Below are 18986 nucleotides of genomic sequence, written 5' to 3' on the forward strand. Positions count from 1 at the left end.
TAAAACGAAAAAAAAAACTCTTTTAAGATTATCATTGGCTTCTTTTTCACCCCACCACCATTCTTAGCAACAAAGGTCGCCATTTCGTCTGTTTATTGCTCGCCAAAAACTATCAAATGCACTCAAAAGCCTAAAATCTAAAAAAAGTTTACAGGAATCGACCAATCGAGCGAGCGAGCGAATGCCATTCCCCACATCGTATCTATAACTCGCTCTTGCGCATGCGCGCAATTCACGAGTTAAAAAGGGGGTAAGTTTCTTAGGAAACTGTGGTGCTGCGTCAGTGGGAGAGTATAACAGGATAATTTGGTATTATCGACCGAGTTGATAACAGAGATCGGCCAGCGTTAAGAGTTTCAAAGCTGACGTTTCGGGCGTTAGCCCTTTGTCAGAGCAAATTGCCTTTTAACAGCTGTTGACACATCGATTATACAACACGATTTCTGTTTTTCTGCAACTATAACTGATCTGTCTCTATGTGAATTATTTAAGTTGTTTCTCCGCTGACCACTCGTATTTCGCCCTTTTTCCCTTCCACCGCTCGTCTCCCGTGATGTAGAAACTCCCGAATATTACGGGGGAAAATGTCGGGTAAAACATCTCAAAGAGCTCTTTCAGCAGCTATATCCCAGGGAATTTTAGGCTCTCCGTCTCTTACTTATGAACCAGGAAAGCCCAAGCATGCAGGTCTGTTTTACGATCTTGATGAATTCGAATCTGGACTCGACAGGGCAGAAGAAGCTTTTGGTAAAGGTAAACAACTCATCGATCGATTTCCTGTGTAGAATGTCATTAGTTTAGGGGTCTTGGGGTCGCCAAGACGGAATTGATCCCGAAAAATATTTCATAAATTCCGCAAATCGTACCATTTCATCCCCAAAATCCGCTTAATGACAGTCAGATAAATAAAATGTGGAATGGCACTCGCTCGCTCGCTCGATTGGTCGATTCCTGTAAACTTTTTTTTCGATTTTAAGCTTTTGATAGTTTGTGGCGAGTAATAAAAAACGAAATGGCGACCTTTGTTGCCAAGAATAGTGATGGGGTGAAAAGTTTCAACAAGCGGCGCCAGCGAAAGGCAGGCGTGCGAGGATTCACACTGAAATAAGAGAACAACCTTCGTTTTTCATAAAATTGTAATTTACAATCCTTGAACTTTGAAAACAATCCGAAGATTTGTTAAAGATATCACTTACTCCGAAGCGCTCGGAGTTTACAGGTGTTCAAAAGCTTTTTCTGTTGTGGCGTGAGATTGGGATAAAGTCGATCATTACATTTCGTATCGTGTGTTTTTTTCTGTGTGAAGCAACAAAAAGCGCCAGAGACTGACGAAATTACAGGTTAAGACGAAAATCAAACACTTACACAAATAATTTTGGCTACCGATTTTCAGTGAATTTTTAAAGAACAATTCTCTCTCAAGTTTCACGACAATTTGAAGATTCAAAATAAATATTACGTACTAAATGCGAAAGTTATGCACCACAAAATCGATAAATAGGCCTGAAATGAAATTCTATCTTGTTCTTGATTATTACGTTGCTTAGCACGTGACCAAAATCTACCCAGGTGGACATCCAAAATGACGGTGGCAGTCTGGGCTTAGTTATGTCACTACAACTTTGCCAAATTTCTTCAGGCACATTAAAATTCAATAAACGTATGAGAGCCAAGCCAAAAATCAGAGCAATTGCCCACCTCTAACCACCTCAAAAGCCTGCTCGATTTCCGACAATTGCTCATCATCTGCCATGGACACATGATGTGGACCAAAGATGTCGATCAGAAGCCATCGATTAACAGGGTTGTCTGCCCAGGGTTTTTTTCTGGGGACTTCAATATGCAAATGAGTCACTCACTCACTAAGAAATCTTCAGAGGTTTGTTATCAAATGTAAGCGGGAGACAGAGAAAACCTTAATTGACACTTGTTTGGAGTTCTTTTTTCATATTTTCCCTCAAAGCTTTGCCTCTCAGCATAATATTTATTCTTCTGTCAGCTGTGGACGTTACCAGTCACGCAAAGGTGTTTGTTCACTAATTATTTATTCACACAATAACATCAGTAGATTTCTTTTACATACTCTTCTCTTTGTGCTTACTATTCTTTCTCTGTGGTGCTGATGTGGAGGATTTGCTGAACTATCAAGAGTTTCTTTAGTTGGCAATCGTTTCCTTTATTCTGTTGACCTTAATGTTTGATACTGTGGTGATATTGTCCAAAGAAATAAGTCACTCATAGTAGTAAGAAATTTAAACTGTGGCTTTTTCCTTTCATGGATGAGCTAAAGGTTATTAATTTTTTTAATGTCTCTTTCACAGATGTTCTCCATGCAATTGCTGTAAAAGCCAATCCTGTTTCAGCTATGCTAAAGATTATTCTTAAAAAGGCATGTAACTAAAATTTACTCTTCAATTTCATCCTCATAAAACATTACTCCAATGAAGTAAGTTCATTTAGGGGTGTAGCTTGGAAAGGGGGGGGAGGAATTGGCTTCCCATAATTCTCCCTTCGAGGAGAAAAAAATTTTAATCGGGGTGGTGAAGACATGTCAATCTGAAGAAGCTGTATTACATATTAAGATCTTTTTCAAATCTAGAAACCCAATTTGTTGTTCCTCCTTGCCATATGAATACGAACCTGCTTACATTCAAGGACAAGCAGTGCTAAAACTAAATCATGTAAGATGTGCAGAAATTGTTAACAACATACCCCCCTTTGAACAATTTTTTTATCTTTTGCACCCAGTGACTACTCTGAACCCTCTATAACCCAACCTCAGCTGTGGATATTCCCCATACTGTTCTCTGTACATTTCTCTCTCTACTGACAGAAAAATTTGTCTATCGATCAATAGTTTTGTTTGAGTTGTTGGTCATTTCCCTTATTCTAGTGACCCTAACCATTTACGCCCTAAATTCAGTATGCATATTCTCCATACTGTTCTGCAAATTCCTAAGGAACTGACAAGGAGAATTTGAGTTACAATCAAGAACTTCTTCAGCTGTTGATTATTTACTTTACTCTCGTGACCTTACAGTTTGATTCATAGGTGATATTTTAGGGAGAAATTAGATGATAGTCACTCTCAGGTAAGAGTGACAAAAGGGTTCATTTTTTATTTAGTATTGATACTGTAAAGAGAAGTTTGATGTTAATCATTCTTGGAGGTTGTGTTAATGTATACACCCCTAGAATACCAGAAGCCAATTTGTGTTATCATTTATCCAGGGTCATGGTCTTGAGTGTGCTTCAATCACAGAAGTGCTACACGGCATGGATCTTGGATTTCCTCCTGAGAAAATTGTGTTTGACTCACCTGTGAAAACAGAGCCAGAATTGAGTATGACTACTATTGAATATTATCTGAAAGACTAACCAGTAATCTTGTTAATTGATATGAGACCATTGCAAAGAGGCTTTACATTGTATGTAGTAGCATTAAAAATATGTATAGTTTTTATTGAGATAAATTTCGTTATGAACTGTGGATGAAATTCAAGTGCAGAAATGATCCCTGCAAGTGGGCTGTAAATTAACCCTTTAACCCCCATGATCTGATTGTTAATTCTCCCCTCTAGCTGCTACACATTTACATGTAAATTAATTATGAGAATTTGGTGTTAGATCAAGATAACAACTTCTACCTGTTAAGTTTGAATATTCTCTTTACCTGTTTGCTGGATAATGTAAGGATATTATAGGGAGAAGTTTCATGTTGATCACTTCTGGGAGTTAAAGGGTTTAATAAAGTATTGCAGTTCCTCTTATTCAAAGCCTTGGCTCCCAGATACTAGCTGGGTGCTACTATCAACTGAGCTACAAAGCTTCATGTTGAGGGTGAGGCAAATCTTAGTGTGCTTTTTGTTCCCTCAAAGGAATCTGAACATAATTTTTAATGAAATTTCATTGTGACCTTTGGATGGAAATCAAATGCAGGAATGATCCTTGCAGATGGGCTGCTATATTCTTGCAACAGCAGGAAAAATGCATGAAATTATTCAGGATTTGACAGGAATTAAATGCCTATACCTCTTAAGTATCTGAGAAGCATTATTTTGAATCCTGTTTAAGGCTGAATTTGTTTCAGTCCTCTTCTCTGCAGTTGCTAAAATTGAAGTCCACCTTGGTTGATAAATTTTAATACTTAATTTGTAAGATGTGAATTGTGTAATTTATTTGACTGTCATTCAGCATGCTTCAATGTTCATGTATTTTTTCTCACAAAGAAGGAATGAGAAGGCTTAATTTGATGTTCACTCTGTGATTAATTGCACTGTTTTAGAGTTTGCTTTAGAAAATGGAATTCATGTAAATGTGGACAACTATCAAGAACTTGAGAGAATAACAGCTATAATAAATGATCAAGGGTAAGTCTGGGTAATTTTATCAGCTGGGTGGTGATATGAGAATGATTGGATCAATATCAGTATCTGGCCAACTACCCACCTACCCCTCCCCTAACTCAACAACATTCGATTGACAACAAGTTGAGGTTAATGTTGGGTTAGGGGAGGGGTAGGTGGGCAGTTGCCCAGATACTGATATTGATCCAAATGATTTATCATTAGTATTGTATTTCACAAGTATCCTATTTAAATAATTATACTACATGGATTGTTTGAATTTGAATTTGAAATTAGTAATGCATTTCACAAGTATCCTGTTTATACATATTGGGTGGAATGAGCTATAGAAATATTAAACAATCAGTAAATGGAGTGAAACTGGATCAGTTTGGCACAGAGGGGTTGAGCATAGAGGTGCCGTGTAAATCACAAAGGTAAGAGGGTGGGCAATAATAGCTCAGCTACTTTTTCTCAAAGAACTGAGGTGAATAAATCCTTGTGGAACTTTAAGTAGTTATTTGTAAAGATATTAAAAAGAAGTTATCACATAGATATTTCATAATGAAGGTGTAGACTTCTTGGATTTTTTTAGTGATTTCTTCTGTTTTTGATATGACTTTTTTAATAAGTTCCCCACTCTAGTTATTTCTCATAATAACATTCTGGAAGAGTTGAACTACCACTAGTCATTTCATGCTACAGAAACTGATAAAAGCTCCAGCTGAATGGGTTACTGTTTTCTTTTTCGCTAATCATTTTGAAGAGTTGTAATTGGACAGTGTAATCAGACAGTTGGCTACAATCAGACACAGGTAATTGGACAGTTGAAGCAGCCAATCTCACCAAGTCTACCCAGCTAAACCCACCAATCACAGAATTGATCACAATAACCATAGCAACAACCATTTATCCTTGGAAAAAGTGGGGAATTTCCAAAATGGAGGAATTTTTAACTTTAAACATCATCTCTTTTGGAGATATTTGTTGTAGATGTTTTTTTTTTTTTTGGAAAATTGTAATGGTTATGATTAAATGGTGACAGAACTTTGTGTCTTCCAATTCTGTCACTCTGTAATCATGCTCGTGACTGACAAATCAGACTCCCACTTTGTGGTTGTCCGACTTTTAATAATCACTTGTATGGTTACAGACTGAATTGGACTCCACTCGGTCCTATTGCCATTATTAATAGAAGTAAAATGAACTAGCTGGGAGATACAAGGCTGTCAAAGAGACTGGAGTAAGTGGACTGTGATCCAGAGTATGCAACACAATATCATGCTTCCATGCTGAAAATTGAGCCACCAATGGTAATATTTTTGTTTTGACAGCCCTTTTATTGGAGGGAAAATGTATGCAATAGTGGAATTTATATATTTATTGAGATTTTCTTGACATATATCCTTTTGTATTCTTTGATGTGGTAGACAAACAAAATCATCAGTTGGAATAAGATTGAAACCTATTCTTGGGGTTGGTGCTGTTAAAGCTCTAAGGTGAGCAACATGCTAGTAATTAAAATTAGATGGAAAAAGTAAACAATTATGATCAATGTTGCTGACTGTGTAACATTACTTTCATTTGACAAAATCGTTTAATATCATTGTGTATATGTTGTTTGGTTGATTTGGTGATTTGTTCTCTTGGTATTTTTTTTTTTGTATGTTTGTTCTATAATGTATTTGATATTGAGTTCTGTAAATTTCTTTAATTTAGTACATGTACAGCAGATTCAAAGTTTGGAGTCCAGGTGAATGCAACAAGATTAATATAACACATCTGTAGAAGAATACCATTTTTGATAATTTTTTAACAACAGTAGGAAATTGGGGTTTTCCCTTCCCCCTTTTAATAATTCTGGTGATGAACTTCTTGAGGTGTATATGAATGTATGTAGAATAGTACACTGCACAACCTTGAAGTGTTGTTATATGACCAGTTCATATATCAATCTTCTTGCTGATGTACTGTTGTCCCCTAAACTCCCAGGATATGATTACTTGGTATTATTTCTCCCCTCTAGTTATTACACATTTCCTTAAACATTTGGTAGGAGAATTTGGTGTTAGATCAACAAAACACTCACTACCTGAGAAGTTTGAGTATACGTATTACCTATTTGGTGGATATCGTATGGATACATTTATTACAGGGAAGAGTTATGTGTCAATCAGTTCTTGGATTAAAAGGGTTCAGAGAGAAAAAAAATCCATGAAGAGACCATGAGACACAAGAGAATCACATTGCCATTTTGTGCCAGTGATGATGGTAGCAACTCGAAAAATAAATCTATGTTAAATTGTAAATATTGTTTTTGAGCAGCTGACAGATTCATCAAAAGAAGAAATCATCGGCTGGTATTTGGATCGCCCCTGGTTAACAGCAGTTCATATACATATTGGGTCCCAGGTTTGAAATAATTTGTGGATATACATACTGTTACAACTAAGTAAGCTTACTGTAAAGCAATTTATTTGGCTGTCAAGTAGATTTTTGACTTGTAAAATAGTATTTTCTTAAACTGATAAAATTAAAGGTGGTCTCTCAATTACAATGAATGGTAAAAGTCTTGGCATGCTCTACTTAATCATGTGCTTTTTAAATTTCTTCTTTTACCCTTTACTCCCTAACATGAGTGTACATACTCCCCATACAACTCCTTAAGCATTTCCAAGGGTTCTGACAAGGAGAATTTGTTCAACAATCAATAGCTTCTTTAGGTGGTGATCATATCCTTTATTCTCATGACCTTAATGTTTGATTCAGGGGTGATATTGTAAGGAGAAATTAGATGCTAGACACTCTTAGGGGTTAAAAGAGTAACTTTCATATATTCCCCCTCCTCTCCCCTATTTCAATGTTGCCTGGTGTTAACAAAGTGCTCACTTATTTAAGGCAGCTTTGTTTTGTTTCCATCTGATTTCAGAGTTATGACTGTAGTGATCTTACCTGTGGTGTTAAATGTGTTGTTGACTTTGCTTTGGTAAGGACATATCGTCATCTAAATAAATATTCTCTGCTTCTAGATCTGATAGTTAATTCTCCCCTCTAGCTGCTGGAGTATCCTCATAACCTGTTTGCTGATGATGTATGGATATTGTAGACAGAAGTTACATCTTTATCACTTCTGGGAGGTGAAGGGTTAAATGATAAAGCACATGGATATTTTCTTCTACTCAGCCCAGTGGACTGTGTATCACCTGAGTAATGTGATCACTATATTTTCATGTTCTGGTTTTTTTTAAGGAAGTGAATGGAAGATTAGGAAAAAAACAGATCCACACTATTGATATTGGTGGAGGATTACCTGTAAGTTTCTACCTGAAAATAATAATGGTATAAATGGTAACTGAGTATTTCAACCCGGTATCGCAGAGGTCATGGGTTCAAATCCCATACAGGCCTGAATTTTTTTCAGGCCTTATTTTCACTACTGCCTAAGTAGTGCACATCACTGCGAAGATCACTTTCATTCATGAGTATTTCAACTTTGCAGCCCTTGAATTCAAGTGTTTGAATGTCAATTTGATACTGCATACAGGCTAACTTGGAGGATGACACTACTCGACCATCATTTCAAGATTATGCAGAGACCCTGAAAGTAAGTATTGTTGTGTGTGAAATAAGTTCAATGAATTAATTATTCAATTTACTCTTGAATATGTGGCAAATTTCCAGTACAAATAGTAATGTAGTTTACTTAATTTAAACTTTTTGTGCTTTTTCTTACCGTGAATTAAGCTATTTGTCAGTCTGGTATAACATTTGTTTTTGCAAATCTAATTCTATATTACTTAATTCAATAAGAAATTAATTAATATTCTCATTTGGTGGAAAATAAAGTTTAGTTTAGTCAAACAATCCATTTTAAACACCTTAGGAGAAAGGAAACATTAGATTGAACTCATTTGGTTGTCTGTTGGTTTTGAGATTAGTTGGATTTTTCTGAAATGAATGTGTTGGGCATAATGTACCTATCAATGGTTTACTTCAGGACTAGGGGGGGGGGAGCAACCTCGGGGAAATTTGATGTTTTCAGGTTTTCAAAAGTAAATTTTCTTTCCTTTGGGTTTCCATTGTATGTTAAAATTCCATCTCTGGGAACCAAAGATGTTGTATACCAATTTCACAACAGATTTGGTCAGGTGACTTCCAAGATGTTAGATGTAATTTATTTCCAGTTTCCTGGATGTTAGATGTAATTTATTTCCAGGTTTCCTTCCAAGATGGTGGTTAGGTCAAAATGCCAACCATAATGCATTGTGCAAATGTCCATTAATCCCTTGCCAAGTGGCATCCTCTCAGTCAATCTCATCTATAGGGGAATAAATAAAAATCTTCAGAGTTAATCTTCACTGTCTTCTGGGCAACATCTTTAGTTGATGAATGATACATGAACCAATCTGAGAAATTTAGCCAGTTTCAGGCACCCAGTTTGTAAAAGGGATTCAAAGAAGGGTGAACCCCCCCCCCCCCCCCCCCCCCAAATAAATATTATTTATTTGCTCACTGATGCTAGTAAAAATAATTTTATTAGAAAGAAGTTCCAGAACTTTTCCCTAGCTATGGGGCTTTCAAGAAAGTAATTACAGAATTTGGCCAAGCATTTAATGCGAAGGTACTGTATAAACAGATATGATTTAAATGTTAAACTAAAACTTTTTGTTTTGGTTGTTTTTTTTTTTACTTACCCGACGAATTACATCAAGAAGCAGGGACATTAGCCAAAACCTGTGGCTGAGAAGGCGACAGTATTCCAGACATATTGGGTCAAATCTTTAGGTCATCTTTGGGATATATTAACAATATCTTTGGAAATATTTGAAACATGTACAGAAAAGTTTGGACTTCTTTGGGTTTGATTAGGTTCTCCATGAATTATGCTGATGACATGAGAATTAACAATTCATGATTTTGAAATAATGTTTCTTACTCCTTCCTGACGAGAAGAATTGTTGTTTTGTTTAGTTTGACTGCATTTTTGATTTTTTGTTAGGCTGGCTGGCTGGTTAGTCGAGTGGAATACACAAAGAAGGCTTCGGATAACCTAAAAATAGTTCTTATACATTTTGGAGCGGTATGTTGTGCTAATAATAGGAAATTGATGTAAATTATGGAATCACCAAGAAATCATCAGGCCGTAGATGACTTAGTGGGTATAATTGGAGCTGGTCACAACTTTGTCTGTTAAATCTGTATTTAGTCCTGCATAGCTATGCATAGATTTATGGCCAGCTAGCTTCTTGCTTGGGCCATAAATCCTATCTTCTCTAGATTGTATCTTTCTTTGGTTTTTTGTTTTGAAGTAATTCTATTAATCCTAAAACTGTCATTAATGTGATGAAATACCCTTGTGTTAATAGGATATGATGACGAGGACGTGTTATTGCCCTAACGTCCAGAAATACCAAGTAGGTGCATTATACAAATATAACAGTACCCAATTTTCAGTTTGGTCGGGCAGCTTTACATGTAAAGCCTGATCTTGAAGTATTCTTTTTTTGACAGAGACGAGTTGAAGTTTTTAGCGAGGAAGGACAATTAAAAGAAGGAGAGGTATGTACACGTAGTTGTAAGTTAACTGCTGAAAAAAATCATAACAAAGAACTGAAGATCGATTACATTTTGATTAGAACCTTTTTGGTAGCCAAATAATTACGTACAAAAGTTATACAGTTATGAAGCTTTTTAAATCCCAGTCGTTTTAATCCTTTAAACCCTAAGAGTGACCAGCTTCTTATTTCTTCTCACCATATTACCCCTGAATCAAACATTAAGGTCACGAGAATCAAGGAAATGATCACCAACTAAAAAAGCTCTCGAATGTTAAACAAATTATCCTTGTCAGCGCCCAAGGAATTGTACAAAGAACAGTACGGAGAATGTGCTTAGTTAAACTTTCAAGACACAGTCAAACCTCCACTGACCGTCATCTCAACGCCCCACATCACTTCACTCTTGTTTTAGCCATTCTTCAATGACCATCTCTCCGTAAGGGCAGTGACAAGGAAAGAAATTAAACAACAAGCTGATGTTTTTCCGCATTTCGGTACGGAGTTAACAATTAACGTGCACTGAATGTGACGTGCGGAAAGCATAATTTAAGCTAGGAAAGAATGGCTGTGAGGGAAGGTTTTACGCCACAATCGGGACAATCTGTGAACCTATTAATGTAGTTAGTTAAGGAAACTTTACATTTGTCAGGGAAAAGTCAGGGAATTTAAGAAACTTTTAGCTGTTGCAACAAACCATGGGTTTCAAATAGAACTAACCATCAGGAGTTAGATATGTCTTTTCTTATAGACTCTTTTTTATGACCACAGAGAATGCGCTATAATATTGCCGGCCCTCTGTGCTTTTCTGGTGACGTAGTAAAGCGAGATGTACTTCTTCCGACGGTAAGTCACAAGTTATGTAAAATAATTGGGAACTCAGATCTGTTGACTTAGCTCTCGCTCGCTGTCTTATTTTATCTTTAAATACCATGTAGCTTGAAAATTTTTATTACGATAACACCAGAAAAGTTAAGAAAAGTGATAATGATATGAAAAATTCTGCAAGTGAGAATCAAGTGTCAAGTTGTATTTTTCAAATTTTTGAACGTTCTCGAAGTACTACTGTATCCAAAGATCATTTATGTAACTCTCCTCGGTATAAGGTGACAAGTTAGAAAGTTTATTGTCAATCAGTGCTCTGTTGCTTATGCAAAAAATTGCAGGATTAGTTCCGTAAGGAAATGATATTCATCTCAAAACTGGAAAACCTGGTTCTGCAAAACGTTAAACGTTACTAGTTCGTGAAAAAATTCCCACAAAACTTTCAGTTGCATGTTAACAAACACACTTAATCTTTTCTACCATACACCTTTGAAATTAAGGAGTGTTTCAGGTCAAGCGAGGCTCCTTTATTCAGATTTCTTGACACTGTTTGAATTGTTTTTACTTATTTTGTCGCCAAGATCCTAAACCTGGCTTTCGATTTGTGACAACGTCCTCTAAATATGGATTAAACGAATTGGAAACTGTTATACAATACTTAGTTTCTCTAAAGTGATGGAAATTTAATGCACAGAAGTGTGCGTCTACCAGTCTGATGTAAAATGCAACTATTAAAGTTAACAAAGTTGTCATTTCTTAGGTTGAAGAAGGAGATTACCTCATTCTACATGATTGTGGTGCAAATTCCCTATCACTTTTTTCACGACATTGCAGTCGTCAAGCACCTGCTGTTTTAGGTAGGCATGGTCTTGATGATTTAAAGACCTCAGTATTACTTAAACCAAGATGTTTCAACCTAAATGTCTGTGAGGTAAACAGGATAACTTGGTTGTTTTTTTCAAGTGTTATGTCATTTGATTTTCAACAACACACATTACTTTTTGGGCGACTCTTTGCATCGCGTAGTTCAAAATCACCGGATAGTTATCACGCAATAATCCCCATTTACGTCGATATTTGTCCTGCGATTATTTCTGTCGAAAATACCAAAGCCAGCGGGAAAAGCCAGCTCAAGAGTTTCACTTATTCATCTGTATTACTTTACATGGAAGAAAAATTAACTTGTTTTGTAGAGTCCAGTGGTAGTTTCTTTAAAAGGTTGATCTCAAATGCTGCTGCGCAAAGTTCAAAAAAGTCAACAACATTTGCTGTCGACGTGCGATGGGAAAATGAATGTGAGGGTTGTAAAATAAATAAACCCCGTTTCTGGCTTGCTGGTTCGTTAGTTGATGATGTCCTTGGCTGAGAGATCATCTTCAAAATTTCACATCTGCTTTCGAAGCTTCGCTTCTCGGTCAAATATTGATCTTTCGGACAATCTTTCAGCCGCGCACATTATCAGCCGCCTGAAGGGGTTGACTTACCAACAAGTGTAAAGTTATTGAATTCTGCTTACTTGGTGTAGGTTATCGTGTGCTTGAGGATGGCAGCGTGAGCTTTGAAGTATTAAAAGTATGTTTAAGTTTTTCATGATCACAGATAAGTTTATCACATATGAAGTTTACAAGTGGCAATTATGAGCAAATAATTTTTTATCTTTGACTATTGTGTCACAAATTGAGGCCTTCTTTTAGTCTTTGATCTCAAGGTAATCCGTAGAGGTAAAGAAATTTACAATGGAATGTGGAGATTAATCTGGGATTGCCTCGGGTTTGCGTTATTTCGTCATGTGATTGGTCCAGGAAACGCACCCTTTTTCTAAACGAATCACATTGAAAACTTAACTGTGACTTAGTCGTTGTGTAACTCAGGAGTAACATTTGATGGTGTAGTCTGATCGCGTGGGTGAGGGTAGTCCTAAGAACGATTTTCCTTTGACGATGTCTCCGCTAAAGCTGTCGAAACGTCATTCACTACAGCGGAAATCAGTTCCTTCTCAGAGCTACTCCCGCGGATCAAACTACACAATAAAATGAGTCGATCACTCACGTTTACCTGCGCCTCAGGCAGTTTTCTTGTCTTTACTTTGAGTCCTTATTGGTTCCTTGTAATATTTTCGTCCTGTTCTTATTGGCTGTTGTGATTATTTTGTTTGTTTTGTTTTCTAACAATTGAAAAGAGCTTCGTCGGGGTCAGCATCAGCTGGAAAAATTTAGGTTGGGTAGTGTGACATTTAGACAGAATTGCTCAGTTAATAGTCATCGTTATCCTCATTACCCATCTACATCTCATTGTATTAAGAAGTTGTAAGGAAAATTTTATAGTTATTACTCTTGCGGAGATTTAAATGTATATTTTAAAAACCTATCAATGGCTCTTTTGCAGAGTTAAATTATCCACAGGTCAAATAAATTTTATTTCATTTATTTATTAAAAATCTTTAACACAAATATATTATGCTCTCCATCTCCTCCCAAGCAGCCAAAACTAGAGCTGATTGGTTGTCTGATGATTATGACCAAAGAATTTGTTGTTGACTTGGTAAAGCCTGTTGAACCAGTTGGCATAACTACCATACTGTTGTGTTTTAGGAAGCTGAAACAGTAGATGATCTTCTAATATTTTGGAAAGGTTTGTTCCCTTTCGTAACCATTTACACGCTAAAATCAGTATGCATATACTTCATACTGTTCTCTACGCATTTCTTAAGGTGATGACAAGGAGAACTGATTTAACAATCAAGTACTTCTTTAGTCAGTGATCTTTTTCTTCATTCTTGTGATCTAAAGCAACATAGGGCTGATATTTTAAGGAGAAATTCGTAGCTAATCACTTGTTAAGGGTCAAAGAGTGAAGTACAATTTCAAGAATTAATTGACTGATTCGTAAGTTTTCACTCAAAATTACTTGTCGTCAGTAGGTGGTGTAAAAATTATTTTCAAATTAGTGTATGCCTAAACCTATTTGATGCGCTGAAGCTGTTGTAATTGGCCATATTTAGCCAAATGAAACCGCAGAATAGCCAGTAATATCCCCCGTCCACAAGCCAATCATACGATTTTAACATTATCTTTTTGAAATTGATAGGTAGAGATATGTAACCAGAACCAGACAGGTGGACAGAAGTGTTATCTACAGATACAGAACTTGTCCTGGTCACTTTTATATTTTTAATGAAGGATAGTGTGTAATTGGAAGGGCTTGACCCTCAAATAAATATGAATAAATGTTTGTCGTGTTTGGGAATGCAAGTCCGGCTGGGAACGCTTTCCACATTTAGAAAAAAATTTGATTTGAGGAAGGGGGCGGGGGGGGGGGTGTGGTGCTGAGGCTCTCAAACCTTGAGCTTGTTCAAGAAAGAACCCCTTCATGTCATATTCTGCCATATTTTTGAGACAGTTAACTGTGTAAATTATATATCGACCTCGGGGAATCTAGTGTGGCATCTTGAGACAGAATTCTCAGAATTCGATTTACAAGAACTTTTATCGCCCTCCAAGAGCAAATTTGACACGGAAATTGCTTTACCATTTTGGAAAGACGGCATCTGAAACTCACGTGCAGCATTGCTGAATAACGTTCACATGATCCCCATCTTAAGTTCAGAAGGTAACGATGGATGGTTTCCTGTAATAACACTCGTGACAGACTTTAAATGTTTTTCTTTTTATTTTGATTTAACATGCCAATTGGGAGCTGGTCATTATGTTGGTTCCAAACAAACCCGTGATGTGATGAATAAATGACTGTGACTATATGAAAATCATATATGTGAACTGCGGATAAAGACGTGAATATGGTAGATGATGGAAGAAGCACCGCACCGGTATCGCGGAAGTCATGGGTTTCAAATCCCATACAGGCCAGAATTCTTTTAAGGTCTTGTTTTCACTACTGCTCAAGTAGTGTTCATTACTGCGAAGGTCACTTTCACATTGACATTTCCCTTCTTCTTGTGACGTTAATTTGTTATTCGGGGATGATATCGTAAGGATAAATGAGATGCTAGTCACTTTTTCGGTTTTTGTGCGGTTCACTGCGGTTTGCGGATTTTCCGTTTTTAAGCACTTGGTTTCGGTTTTCGTAAAAGACACTAATGCGTTTTCGGATTTGGTATCCGATGCGGTTTTCGGTTTTTGCTATTTGAGTTTCGGTTACTCTTTGATCTGAGTGGCAATTATGCGCCTCCACAGATCTTGAAAAGCCGCGAAACCTCTGTATGCTCCACTTGTCATCACTGCATCGGATCGATTAGAGTGTTTATAACTGGGATGTGAAAATTTATCGGTTTTGACGGTTTTGCATGCGGTTTTCGGTTTTGAACGAATTTTTTTTGCAGTTTTGCGGTTTTGGAGGGTACTCTTTGGCAATGGAAGGGTGATGTCAAGGAACAAGAACAACCAGTGTGGAATCGCTATCTACGCCAGTTACCCACTCGTTATCTACGCCAGTTACCCACTCGTTTTAGAAACTTGAGGTTTTGATTCATTGATGAACTTTTACAATTTTAATCCATTTTTTATTTCACGATCAATGATTGTATCCAGACTGTCACAAAGACTGTTCAAGAAGATAGAAAATTAAACATCAAACATGTCGAGTGCATTGACGTTTCACCCATGTTTTCTTTTTCATCAAAATGTCGGCAATTTTTTTAAGCCGTCACAAAGCTGTTGAAGAAAAGAATTAAAAAGCAAACGGAGAGCAGTAGAAAACAGTAGACATAAGTTGAAAGTTCATTAAATGAGGGTGTGGCTTTTAGTTTTCAAGAAGCCATTGACCATATATCATGCTCCAATCAACGCCCTCCCCGGGAAACTCACGGGAATTTGACCGTCGCCCGTTCCCGGAAATAAAATTTCAACCTTGGCGGGGAATTTGAACCGGAACCTGCAAGTCTTTCCAGCGGAATAAACGTGTTTTGTCTTTCAGTATGAAGGCGTTTTAAGAAAAAAAATCACTTGCGTGGGCAGATAGCTCAGAAAAAAGAGTCCACAGGAACGTCACGGTCACTAAAGTACTAATCTTGCTTTTCACAAGAAATTGAAGATCAATTCTAGCGCTTGGGTAGGGCATTTGTACACAACTTTGGCCTTGGGAGGTGGGAACTTGAACAAACCAATCGTCGTGCGCATCAATGTAAGTTCGTGACTCGTCGGAAGCTTTCGGAGCAATCTCACAAAATGACGCGAGAGAGCAGGAAATGTTCTCCTTGCGCCCGCGACAGGTTAAGGACACATCTCTCTTAGGTCATATGAGAGAAAGAGATATGTCCCAAGAGGAAAAAAGAAGATATAACGTTTGAGTCCATTTGCCTTCGATGTAAGTTTCGTGTCAAAGAAATGGAAGCATTGTTCCAAGGATATAAAGTTTGCATGAGGAATATAAAATTTCACGAGGAATGTGAAGTTCATACAGGAAATTTAAAGTTTGTAAGAGGAAAATAAATTTTGTGCGAGAAATATAAGCTTTGTACTAGCAATACAAGCGATAGGAATTATAAATGTTTGTTCGCTCCCAGCATATTTTTTGCAGCTCAGTTGGTGGTGGCACCCTATCAATTTCTGGAAATTCGGGTTCAAATCCCGTCGAAGCCTGAATTTTGTTCAGGTTTCCTTTCTGCAATTTTTTAATTGTACCTCACCTGGGAAGAAAATTTTGTTTAACTTGTATGGGACCCGAAGGTCAAAAAGTTATTTATTTTATTAAATAGTGATATAGAGTTTGTGCAAATGGTGGGCCTTACGGGCCATCATTAAAAAAACACCTTAAATAAAAAATAAGGATGAGCAAAGTTCTGAATAAGGATCAAGAACAAAACACGTTTAAAGAAAGTGTACATGTGATGTGAATCATGGGAGGCTTGTGCATGGATCGTGCCGTTCCATGGGTGTAATAATAGCTGACAACATCCACAGAAAAACCATCTCTAAATAGAGAACTCTTTAAAAATAAATCCATGACGGCATGCTTAATTTAGCAAAATGATATGTTCATCGTTTGCATGACGTCCAGGTTATTTCTTTTTTTTTTACCTTGCTTGCTTTTTATAGTAACTTCTCTTCAAGTTGACCTCCTCGCTCTTCTCTACAGTTCAGTGGATCTTACTGACCAAATAGATTGCAGAGATTTCAATAACTTTTTCCGTAAGAGGCTACCGATGGTATAAACCCGAACACATTAGCCTACTCGCATGCTAAACATTGGTGGTCAGAGGTCACCAAAGAATGACGACCACACCGTTGACAAGAAGCCAAAATCACCCTGGCCCTCAAGATTGCCGGTAGGCGGCTTCTAATGAAACCGCTGAAATTGGGATATTGATCTAATGAAAAGTAAAAGTCATCTAAATTTTTTCTTTGTTGAAATTAATGAGATTTTGTATTCGAGAAATGGTTGCAAATTTGTAAATTTTTATTCGATTTGGATAACCTGAGTTCATTTCTGTCGACTTCCAGTAATCTGGGGAGAGCCCGAAACCAATCCCTACAAAAACAGTTTTATGAGGGAGGAAGGGGAGGGAGGAAGTTGGTAGACGAAACTCGATATTCTCAGAAGGCGGCTGGCGGAGTTAGCTGCCTAATAAGAAGGCAAGCAAGCAATTTTCTGCTGCTCAAATTGGCCCTTAAGTTATCTTAATAACCCCATTTGCTTTCTTAATAGTCAATGTGCTTTTCAAGAATTAACGCTCTTCGTTATTTTTCATAATAGTATTACACTTGTGTCGGATGACAGAATTCTGTAAACTGCTCTAAACTCTATGCGATAATTTTGACTTTTCTTAGACTGAAGTCAATCGTTTTGACTGACATTTCTGAATATTAGAGTCCGTCAACAAGACCATAAATGGGTTGCTTTTCTGTACAAGAGCGATTATGCATACTGTATTAATGTCTGTTTTAGGTCGAGTTTATTCTTGTCCATTCGTGTCCCTGTTTATATGCCGGTTTGGTGACAAATGATGATTCAGCTGAAAAATCAAACCATGAGTGAATAAGGTAAAACAACAATCAGAACAGACTCAAATTGCATCATTTGGTCTTCAAGTGAAACGCTCCATTTTAGCCGGTTAGATTTGGTTTCCATCTCATGCTTTTGGAAAACAAATCTTCTCAACTACAAGACAATAGAGTTCTGAATAAAGAAATAAACCAACCCTACCCCCTACCCCGTTGAGATCAATTCGCTGAATCACTGAGATGTAGCCGTCTCGTGACAACGAAACTGATCCTGTTACCACGAGGATATCTCGTGACTTCTGTCTATAAATTGATAGCGTTTTTTCCTTGTAGACAATCGTGGCCGTAGCTTAGCTATTGTGTAGTGGTAAAGATGAAAGGCTGTTCGTGCAATTGTGTTCTGCCTGTCCGTGGCCACAAACAGCGCTGTGCTGAAGTTTTTCGCGAATATGAGGAAACAGTGGCAGGCCATGGAAGAAGCTTTCACGGACAAGAGTTACCACAAAACAGATACCGAGGAACAAGCTCGCTTATGCGATCTGGAGAGACAACTTAAGGGTATGTAATTCAACGCATGAAAAATATATATTTCTCCTTTAAAAAGAGGGGCAGTTTCTTACTGCCAAAACCAGTCCAATAACACTTGCTAGATTCATCGGCGGCGCAGGATTTCACCACAATTGTATTCTAATATTTGTGGTCGAGTGGAAATAGTATGCACCATGCAGGAACGATTCCAGTGCTTATTCTGATGTCGCAAGTATTTATTCGCCATACGGTAAATTGACGAGAAGTCGTTTTGGTAGACTCAACCAAAATGCAAAACAGCGATGTATCTCTCAGAATAAATATTTGCTTGTCATGGTGTCTAATATAGTAAAAGTTTAGGAGTTGTGTATTTTGTACTCATTTTGTATTCATTTTCGCGCTGGTTTCGTAAAAGGTCATCGTTCCTTCAGCCGGCATCACTCGTGCGAATGAGTCTATTGTAGTTAAGGCATGAGTCAGCTCTTTACGCATGTTCTCTTTATCATGAACAAATCTTGGCCTTGCTCAATAAATCTTGCGATTATCTGCGTGATACTTTTGTTTATTCCCCCCCTAAACGGGGTGAATGCCGTTCAAGAAACGATTGATCGCCTATCCCTCGTTCCTGGCACCCGAAAGCTCTGACGTCAATGCCCTCAACTAAAGCCGGCAATCTTTATGCCACATTAGGGACCAGTGTGCTCAAATTTTATTCAATTTTGACGAAAGTGCATATCTCAATAAATTCGTGCATTTTCGAATTCTTCCCTATG

The 18986-nt window shown here is 37.3% G+C and overlaps 1 protein-coding gene across 4 annotated transcripts; it reads left to right on the forward strand.

Annotated features, from left to right (window-relative positions):
• Positions 1 to 508: 508 nt before the first annotated feature.
• LOC131772357 (diaminopimelate decarboxylase) lies at positions 509 to 13957 on the forward strand. Of its 4 annotated transcripts, none has more exons than XM_059088255.2 (19): positions 509 to 753; positions 2322 to 2389; positions 3232 to 3343; positions 4286 to 4370; positions 5777 to 5845; positions 6066 to 6099; positions 6672 to 6758; positions 7276 to 7332; positions 7596 to 7658; positions 7891 to 7950; positions 8887 to 8967; positions 9346 to 9426; positions 9713 to 9760; positions 9858 to 9905; positions 10673 to 10747; positions 11487 to 11583; positions 12252 to 12298; positions 13318 to 13357; positions 13814 to 13957. In XM_059088255.2, exons 1-19 carry the CDS (start codon positions 585 to 587, stop codon positions 13825 to 13827), a joined length of 1335 nt encoding a protein of 444 aa, XP_058944238.1. In that variant the 5' UTR covers positions 509 to 584; the 3' UTR covers positions 13828 to 13957. The 4 variants fall into 4 exon arrangements, with proteins under 4 accessions (XP_058944238.1, XP_066020065.1, XP_058944240.1 ...); XM_059088257.2 differs by lacking the exon at positions 509 to 753 and adding an exon at positions 1585 to 1893; XM_059088256.2 differs by lacking the exon at positions 509 to 753 and adding an exon at positions 1585 to 1879.
• Positions 13958 to 18986: the final 5029 nt, after the last annotated feature.

Source organism: Pocillopora verrucosa, chromosome 3 (genome assembly GCF_036669915.1).
Source record: "Pocillopora verrucosa isolate sample1 chromosome 3, ASM3666991v2, whole genome shotgun sequence".
NCBI classification, from domain to species: Eukaryota; Metazoa; Cnidaria; class Anthozoa; order Scleractinia; family Pocilloporidae; genus Pocillopora; species Pocillopora verrucosa.

Coding starts and splice junctions, on each gene's coding strand:
- LOC131772357 (XM_059088255.2), top strand. CDS start 585: ATGTCGGGTAAAACATCTCAAAGAGCTCTTTCAGCAGCTATATCCCAG. Junction 3,344..4,285: donor GAAAACAGAGCCAGAATTGA/GTATGACTACTA, acceptor GCACTGTTTTAG/AGTTTGCTTTAGAAAATGGA. Junction 5,846..6,065: donor GGTGCTGTTAAAGCTCTAAG/GTGAGCAACATG, acceptor TCTTTAATTTAG/TACATGTACAGCAGATTCAA.